General features: G+C 48.8%; 1 protein-coding gene across 1 annotated transcript in view; it reads left to right on the top strand.

The window, feature by feature from the left end:
* Positions 1-481: 481 nt before the first annotated feature.
* PDE3A (phosphodiesterase 3A) overlaps positions 482-9,127 on the top strand; it is a gene marked incomplete at its 5' end in the record, with an annotated part of 257,354 nt that continues 248,708 nt past the window's right edge. Inside the window, one exon of the mRNA XM_082311380.1 lies at positions 482-1,339. Within this exon, the coding sequence (XP_082167506.1) occupies positions 482-1,339 (858 nt within the window). The remainder of the gene's footprint in view (positions 1,340-9,127) is intronic.

Here is a 9,127-nt window from a genome sequence, read left to right as displayed (position 1 = left end):
CACCGCCCCCTCCCTCCCTGCCTCCGCCGGGAGCGCCTGTGAGGGAAGCGATGGCCTAGAAATTAAGCAGCACTGCTGAGGTGGTACATCTGCCTCTCCCCCGCTGCCCCCCCGCCTCTTCCTACACTGTTTAGGATTCCTCCGCGTCTCCCCCTCTCTTACACTTTTAGAAGAATTTTTAATTTACTACCCCCGCTCCGAGCCCGAGGTGGTCGCGGAGGAGGCGCGGCGCCCCCCGGCCCTTCATGCGCGGCGCTGGGCGCTCGGGGAGGAGGCGAGCGGGGGGCGAGCTCCGCGCCCCTCAGGAAATGCCGGCGCTGCGGCGGGGAGCGCCCCCGGCCCGCCGCCCCCGCCGCTGCCCCCCGGCCGCCCGCCGCTGACCGCCGCCGGGGGGGTCGCTCCCGGCCCCTGCCCGGCTGGGAATAAGCCCCGGGGCGGGGGCCCGCGCTGCCGGGGGTGCGCAGGGAGGCCCGTCGAGGCTATGGCCGGCGGCGAGGCGCGGAGCCCGGGCTGCAGCGGGCGCTTCCCGCCGGCGGGGCGGCAGCCCGGCACCCCGCCGGGCGGCGGCGGGGCGGCGGCGGAGGGGGGGCCGGCCTCCCGGGCCGCGCTGCCGCCGCCGCGGGAGACCTGGCGCCGCCGGAAACTTTCCTCGGCGCTGTGCGCCGGCTCCCTCTCCGTGCTGCTGGCCCTGGTGGTGAGGCTGGTGCGGGGGGAGCGCGGCCGGGAGCTGGCGGCGGAGGGCGGCGCGGGGCCGCGGGGCTGGGGCTGGCTGCCCCCCGGCGCCGTGCCCCTGGGCCTGGCCGGCGCCTTCTTCCTCGCCGGCCGCTACCTGCTGCGCGGCGGCGTGCGGCCGCGGACGGCGGCGCTGCTGCTGGCCGCCTGCTGCGGGGGGGAAGCGGTGGCGCAGACGGCGCTGGCGGCGGGGGAGGATCACTTGCTCTCCCTCGCCGCCACGGGGGTGGTGCTGAGCTGCCTGGCCGCCGTGACATGGCTGGTGCTGAAGCTGAGGCAGGGCGTCCTCATGCTCGCCGTGACTAGCGCGGCCAGGACCACGTCCCTCGTCGCCTTGGAGAGGGTCCCGGCGTCCTGGCGGCCCTACCTGGCCTACCTGCTGGGGCTGCTGGGCATCCTCCTGGCCGGCTACGCCGACCGGCTCTGGCCCCCGCGGCGGGCCGCCCCGCTGGCGGAGCCTCCCGCCGCCCCCCCGGCCGCGGACGAAGCCCCGGTGCTCAGGCGGCGGCGGCGGTCCAGCTCCATGATCTCCCCCGAGATGTCGGGCGGCGGCGGCAGCAGCAAGACCCACCGGCGGACCTCGCTGCCCTGCATCCCCCGGGAGCAGGTAGGGCAGGGGCTGGGGGGGACGGGCCCCAAACTTTGCTGGTGGCGGGCGGGGGTCCTGCCGGCGGCGGAGGCGCGGGGAGCTGTGCCCTCCGGGCCGCTCCCCGCCGGAGGGGCCGAGCGCGGTGCGGGCTTTCCCCGGCGCCTTGCGGCGCGGAGAGCCCCGGGCGGCCGCCCCGGGACGGGGCTGGGGCCGGGGGAAGCGGGGCTCTCGGGAGCCGGCCTGACTTGCCCCGGCTGCCGGCGATGGGAAGAGAGCTGGGGTTTTCTTTTCTTTTACACCCGTCACCGACGTTTGCTTTTCTTAAGCCTGGCAAAAAGTTGAGGCGGATGGTACCCGCCGGGCTCTCGGAGCTGGTGGGAACCTGCCGTCAGCGCAGCCCTCAGGTTTCCCAGCATCACTTACGAGCCTCGCTTTTTCAAACTGTAGTTTCCCGGAAAGGTAGCTTAGCCCTATTAAACTTGCTTTAAGCTTTAAAGGGGTGTGGGTGTGTGTGTGTGTGCCAAGCAGCTTGTCCTCGGTGGGAGAAGTCCCTTATCAGGGCGATAGCGTGTCCTCTGAGGCTGGCCCGCACGGCGCGGTGCTCATCTTTGCACTTTGCCTCCCCGAGGCTGTTCCTGTGCGTGTGATCAATAACTCCCGCTCTGCTGGGGTTGCGGGAACCGGTACGAGGCACACGCGATTTATCTCAGCTTTGTTTCCTTTAAGAGGTCGTGATTTGAAAGGATGAGTGAAAACTTACTCTGTTACCAGTGATGCGTTCTTTTAAATGCCCATCTTACAACAAAAAAAAAAAGGGGGGGGGGGGGGAAGAAACATGCAAACACCATTATCTTTACTGCACAGCTGTATAGAGTCCTGCCACGGACACAAGGTTGGTTTAGTTCTGTGCTTGAAGCGTTTTCTTGATTTTTTTTAGATTTAAGATTGCCCCACAAAAGAATTGTTCGATGGGTCGAGTGTAACTGAGCGTATTGAAAATCAGTGCAACCCTCGCTGAGTGGTGGAAAGGGAAACTGGGGGGAAAATAAGTGGCAAATGGTGTTAAACTTTCTTTTTCAATTAGTGTTGAAAATGAGTCAGTGAACTGTGGTCAACTGAAGCGTATTGCTGTACACCAAAGGTTTTCTTTCAGGTTGCTTGCTGGATAAGCAGCTAAGTATTTTCCAAGTGATGGCATCTAACCATATGGTGTGGGTGGCTAGTTTGTTTCTGGAAATGGTTTGATTACATCCCTTTGTGGTTGGTTATGACATTTTCTAGAAGAGGGCCTGACAACCTTATATACCGGAGGCTTATAACAAATGTACTTATTTATTTAACATTTTTGTTTAGGTAAAATAAATATTTACCACAGCGTCCAGGCAAATACAGTGTGAAAAAGTAGAAAGCTGACTCAGTTCTGACTTCAATAGGAACTGAGAGAGAGAGAGAAGGGTATAAGAATAACTTGTAAATACAACAAAGGCAAGAAATTAAAACTGTCTATACTTACTTGATGATGCTAGGGGTTTCTGGTGGTTTCTTACAATAATCATTTGTAAGGTTTTAAACATATTTCCACTCACTCTCCCACTTCAAATAAAAGCGGCTTTTCAGTTAGCATCGAAACGTCTAAATGTAATCAGTCGGAGCTAGGGCTCACTAGTTTGTGATCACGTCCTTCTCTTTTCTTATGGGGGGAATTCAAATCGTCTCTGTATACCAGAGTGTTAAACTGGTGATGGCTAACAAGGTAGATTCCTTTTCCTCCCCGCAATGGTGCGTTACCTGGGGACAGTGGTCAGCTTTGCCCCAAGCAATTCCCGCTTCCAAGCTGCGGAGCTGGACTGGAGTTAGCTGGCAACTGTTCAGTTTACCCGCTGCAGGATTTTGGCAAATTTCTGTTTCTTTTGTTCTCACTCACTATTAATCAATAGCGAGATCTGGTATTGCTTGCGTCACTGTGTGATTAGAAATGGATGACTACTTTCGGGTTTGGGGAGACTTTTTGTCTTTTTTTTTTTTTTAAGCACAATGTGGCTGTGTGTATGTGAACTTCCCTCCCTAAATGCTGTCCTCTTAAATAAATGTTAGCAAGATAGAAAAATGGAGAAGCTGAAACAAAGCCCTGTAAGGACCTTGAAGAAATGCTGGGAGAAGCGGGACTCTTACAGCAAACAAAGTTTGTGTTTATAGCAAAAATCAGCTCTCCATAGATTTAAAGAAGCCATAGGTAAATGTTTCTCTTTTGGACAGTTTTTAAATATAACACGTTAAAAATAGAGATGAGGGCTTTATAAACAAAACTAGGCCTTCCTTTACCCCCTGTTTTTAAAAAACATGCCCTGAATGTTTCTGGTCCGAAAGATAGCTTGTTAATACATCTGGGAGCTGCCAATAACTTTCATCAGGAAATTGATCTACTTTATTGCTTTGAAATACATGCTTTCACTTGGTGAATAACATTAGGTGAAGTTTTAGACATGTTTTCCATTGCCTCTTGTGTAATCTTTCCTATTGCTGAGCATTTAATTGAGCTTTTATTTTTCCAGAGTGTGATTCCCTCCCTATCTGACTGTTTGTATTAATATGAGATTCTATGGAAGTTGGCACTTCTGAATTTATTTTTTTTTTTAGTCACACACATCTCAATTATAATCTGAATTTTTCCCTGCTAGAATACAGAATTGAATCTATGTGGCCTTGTGATATAAAGGACAGTACTAGCAATGGCAAACTAACGTCACGGGCAGAGGTATTAATGTATTTAAAATTAAAAGTATACTTCTGTTTAAGCTGCTAGTAAGAGTAGCTGGAAATGCATGTGGCATGAATTATTCCTTCTGTAGAAATGTCTCATCTTAGTTGCTTATCAGTTCCAAAAAGAATTTAAAAAGAAAAACTGTTTCATTAAAAAAAAGCTACCATCCAAAATCAAACCACACCAAGACATAACCTTCTTTTGGTGCTAAAAGTGCTCTTTACTAATTTTTTGTTTAATTCTATTTTTTTGTGATTGATTTTTGTATACGTTCTTTCTCAACTTCGGCGAATTCTTTGGATTAAAAGCTTCCAGTTTGGCATGCATGTAGGTCTCATTAAGAAATGTGTGCTTCGTAACAGCCTGATCCTGCTCCCAGCCGAGTGTTGTCTGCTTGTGATTTCATCAATGCCGGCTGAGGATGCTCAGCTCCTTGAGGGCTCGCTCACCCAGATTTGAAAGAGGCTGCAGAGAGAAATTGTGAATGGATGGATAAGACAGTGAATGAATGAACAAATGCGCCTTTTTTTTTTTTTTCCCCCTCTCTCTCTCTCTCCAGTAAATGCACAAGTACCTCCAGGTACTTGTAGTACCTCCAGGATGATGGCTTTTGGAGTTTCTTCACGGTTTTGCAAACATTTTACTTTTTCTGCGGGGTGGGGAGGGCAGAAATGTGTTCTATGTCTTGGTGTTTCCCATTAAAATATTATATGGCCTGTGTGTTCGGAAGTTGTGCCTCTGATCTGTGTGTGTTAATCTTGACATACGACAGTCCAAAGGGATGATTTCACCTTGATGGGTAAAATACTCCACAGGAGATAGTAGCTGGACGATTTTAAACCGTACTGAAGGCTCCCAATTTTGCTTTTAAGCCTTGCTTGTTGTTTGTTTTCTTTGGGTGGAATGGGAAGCTTTCAGCTAACTTGGATTTATTACAAGTGTGTGTTAAACGAGCTAGAGTAGCTGCTGCAAGTAGTTCAATTTGCTTAGCCTTTTTAGATTTTTTTTTTTTTTTCAGTCAGAAGACTATCACAGGTACAGCATACATCAGAGTTTGAAGTACTCCCTAGTTCCCAAACCAGTGGGTGACACAACCCCGTATGAGAAGGGACTGATGAGGTGCTGAGTCTTGCCCTGCTGGAAAGCCCCCATCCTCAGCGTTGGTGGTGGGTAGCAGCAGGACGGAGGAGTTTCTCCTGGGGCTCTGATGTCTCCAGCTGCGAGGCCAGCAGCTCCATGTGCAAACTCCCATCCGTGTCCTCTGTCTCCTGAGGCAGAGAGGGTTTCTACCCATTTTCCTTCCTTCTTTCTCTTTGCTCTTTTCCTGCTTCGGGGAGGTTGGAGAAGTAGAAAGCTGTTTGCCTCAGTGAGGGACACCTGAGGGTCTGTCATTTATTTTTAATTGGTTTGAGACTTGGTGACTCTTTCGTGCTGCCACATCTTTCCCTGCCTGTTCCTCCTTTTAAAAAGTTATTTTTTCAGATAAGCAACTTTGGTGCCAGACTCCTCTGTGTTCCTCCGGCGGCAGCAGAGGGATTTTTGCTCGATTTGACCATTTTTCATGGGCTTCTGGAGGGTGACTCTGCCTGTTCCCAGGCTACAGGCTGGGAAAGTTGTGAGCTGAGACCGTCGTTATCGCTGCTTGTCTGCAGAGTTGAGAAGACAATACTGTAACAGTTCACATAGTCAAAGATTATCTCTTCAGCGATAAGATCTAAGAAACGGAGGAGAAAAATAAATGTATTTGTTGGTTTTTTTTCAAGGGAAAATTAAGGCTTTATTTGTTCTTCTCATTGTTTGACAGCGAGAGCTTTGTAAGTGCCAGGAATATGTTGCTCCCCCCCCCCCCCCCCCCCCCCTCCCTGTGTCTCTATCATTCTGTCCTAAAAAAAGGACAGATGTGCCCTTACCTATCAGTTTTTAATGTTACGTATCCTGCCCTCTGGCCTGAAAGTAGGAGAGATCCGAGTGCAACATACCGAGATTTAAAATTTTGGAGAGGAGAAGGCGGATTAAAACTAGATATTGAACTTCATGTGTGTCAAAGTTAGAGTCTCCCATTAGACATGCAGTGTTACGTACTGTACTTCCTTCTGCTAATAAGCATTATTGAGCTGTAATTACTCTGATAAGATTTGCTGGCATTACCATTTAGGTCACTAGAAACTAAGGAATAGTGAGGAGTTATGTCATCCGGTGACTCGCTGAAACACAACCGTGTAAAATATTTAAGTAAGGCTCCAGGAAAAATCACCCAGGGATTCCAGACGTAATGCTTTATTTTCTTTTGCATGGCTTCATTTACGCAAACCCGCTCTACCTAGATTTTTTTCTTTTTTTTTTTTTTTCCCGTCAACCTCACAAAAATGTAAAAACTGCTGCTGAAACTCTCATGATTGGTTTAGAATCTATTTTTGTCAATCGGTTAAATCAAGAAATGTATATTATGGCATATTGGCAAAAAAAGTAAAATACAGTAGTGACTTTCTGCTCTTTCTGCCTGAAGTGTGAAAATGAAAAGCTGGGGAACTGAAAGAAATCCTGTGTACGCTGGGTTGTCACGTTAATTAAATAAACAGCCAGAACAGTGACCCTGTGTATGAAATGTGTTTTGAGAAGCTTGTTGGGGGTTGGGGGGGAAAAACAGTGACACATGATGTTTTGGATGTTAACTGTGACATTTGTATGAATTTGTCCTGATCTGCTGTTACTGTGCTTGCGTTCCAGCTCTTTTTTGCAAGAGACGGAGACATAGCCGTATTTTGCAAATTGAAGGAATATTGCTTGGGCTTTTTTCTTTAAAAAGTAATATATATATATAAAAACATATCCCGCCCTGGAACTGGAAAGGTTGCCGGATTCCGGTGCCGGCAAACCACAGGGCTTGAAATGGGGGTGAGCTGACTGCATCCTACATGGTTTGAGAATAAAAAGAACACTGCTGCAATGAAAGTTTTGCGCTTGTAGCTGTGATTTCCTTAGATAATCTAATGGGAGATGTACAGCTTGTAGGATACCGCTCGACGGATAAGGCGATAAATGGAAAGATTCGGATAACAACGTGGAAGTCGGGTTTTGCTTCGTGCGCGGTTTTTTCTTCTCTGCTTGTTTTGAAAAAGTTTCTTGATGAATGACCAAACCCTGTCCTCAGAGTCTCTTCTGCGTTGCTCAGAGCGTCGCTCAGAAATCAGTGCCTCTCCTTTGGGCCACGGAGGTTTTGAGGTTTTGAGTGGTTTTTGGTTGTCGTCTCCCCCCCACAACCCCCCCCCCCCCGCCCCGCGCAGCTGGGCCGGGGCGGGCGGCGGGGCCGGCGCTGGCGGGGCCGGACCCCTAGAGGGCACGAGAGCCCCTGCGCGCGCCGGCCCGCGCCTCCCCCTCCCGCCTGCCAAAGCGGTGGAAAGCGTCATAAACAAAATCTGTCCGTGGTACTTAACCGAGCCTTTATTTTTCATTTATTTTATTTATTTATTTATTTATTTTTAACATTTGTCCTATCTGTCCGCTGCGATTGCAGTTGCGTTTCTCGCTTCTCACCCCCCTGGGCATCGGTCTGCGGGCGGGGCGGCTGCAACGTTCTGCCTTCAGCTGCGCACCTGGGTGAGCGCGGCGAGGCAGGGGCAGATGGGCAAACCTGGCGTAAAAGCAGACCCTGCTTCTCTAATCCGAGCTCTCTGGGTGTGCTAACAAATAACTGGAAGAAGGGCCGTAGTGGGTTTTGGCCTTCGAAAAGCTAATTACGAGCGTAGTTGGAGATGTGGGTACAGAGAAGAAGCTGCCTCCAGATCTGTCAAGAATCCAGAAAAACAGGCTAAATCACCATTGCTTTATGTATTGTGGCACCTCATGACTCTGTTCACACCTATAACTGTTTATAAATAAAACGGGAAACACCACATGAAGAGTGCAATAGGAGAACGTGCCAGTGAAACAAATGGCCCTTCGTTGCTGTTGGGTGGTTTCCTAATGCCACCTTGAGGGTAGCTGAATGAAAGGTAAAATATACAGTGCAAAAAAGATACTGGTTATAAGAGTTTGGTTGGTGAAATGACATTTTTAATTTTGGAACCTGTCAGGAAAAAGTCTTTGTGACAGCTGGCAGTGCTGGTCACCAAAAAAGTCTTGTGTGGGTGTGAAGTATTACAGTGAAATTAGATTAGCGAAATCCTGGTGCGGAGTGCTGTATTGAGTTTTTGTCAGCCAAAATGAATGGTTGGGGTCTACAGATAGCCCAAACCTCTGATCGTCATCCAAGAAGAAACTGCAAAGATATGTAAAAATAGATCTGGCAGAGGAGTCCTGAATAGGTATTTTCCTAAAAATGGAAGAATAGAAGGGAATTTGGAAAAAAGATAAAACCCCACCCCCCTGCAACAAAGCCCAAAACACCCCCCCCCCCCCAAAAAAAAAACCAAACCCAACCCTTTAGTTTTAAACTGCTAGGAAGAAGTCTGAGTGTCAGAGACAGAAATACATGCTGACTGTGGAACATGTATGTCACAAGGTATGAGTGAAGCTATTTTTAAAATCCTTAGACATTTATGTTTATTATTTATTGAAGTTTAGAGGTTTCTTATGCCAAGCAGGTTGAGGATTAGAAAAAACTGGCTTTTTTTTTTTTTTTTAGTCTGTTACTAGTGAGGAAGAAATTTCCCAGTTGGTTACTCTGTTGTGGTATGCTTTAGTGACCTTACTGTTTTATCTGAAGTGTCCACTGACCAGGACCTATCGCTGCCTGACTGTGTTTGTATTTTTACTACAATTAGCTACTGAAAACAATTAAGATGATGATATTTATGAGCATCAATACAGCAAAAACTCTACCTTTCCCCCTGCACAAGGCCGAAAAATACAAAACCTCCACATATCAGAAATAGCTCGGAGCATAGCTGAGGCCTCCTTGTCTAATGCCCCTAACTTGCCAGTGAAATATGCGGGGTTAAAGTGACTTACTTGCATTTTGTATTTTGTGGGTTGCATAAGTTGGCTTTGTTTTGTAGTAAGAATTTATGCTTTGGTTTGAATTTTAAAATAAAGTAAAAATATAT

This window comes from Platalea leucorodia (assembly GCF_965183815.1).
Source record: "Platalea leucorodia genome assembly, chromosome: 4".
NCBI classification, from domain to species: domain Eukaryota; kingdom Metazoa; phylum Chordata; class Aves; order Pelecaniformes; family Threskiornithidae; genus Platalea; species Platalea leucorodia.
The sequence above is the reverse complement of the archived record's forward strand: the minus strand, read 5'-3'. Positions and strand labels throughout refer to the sequence as shown.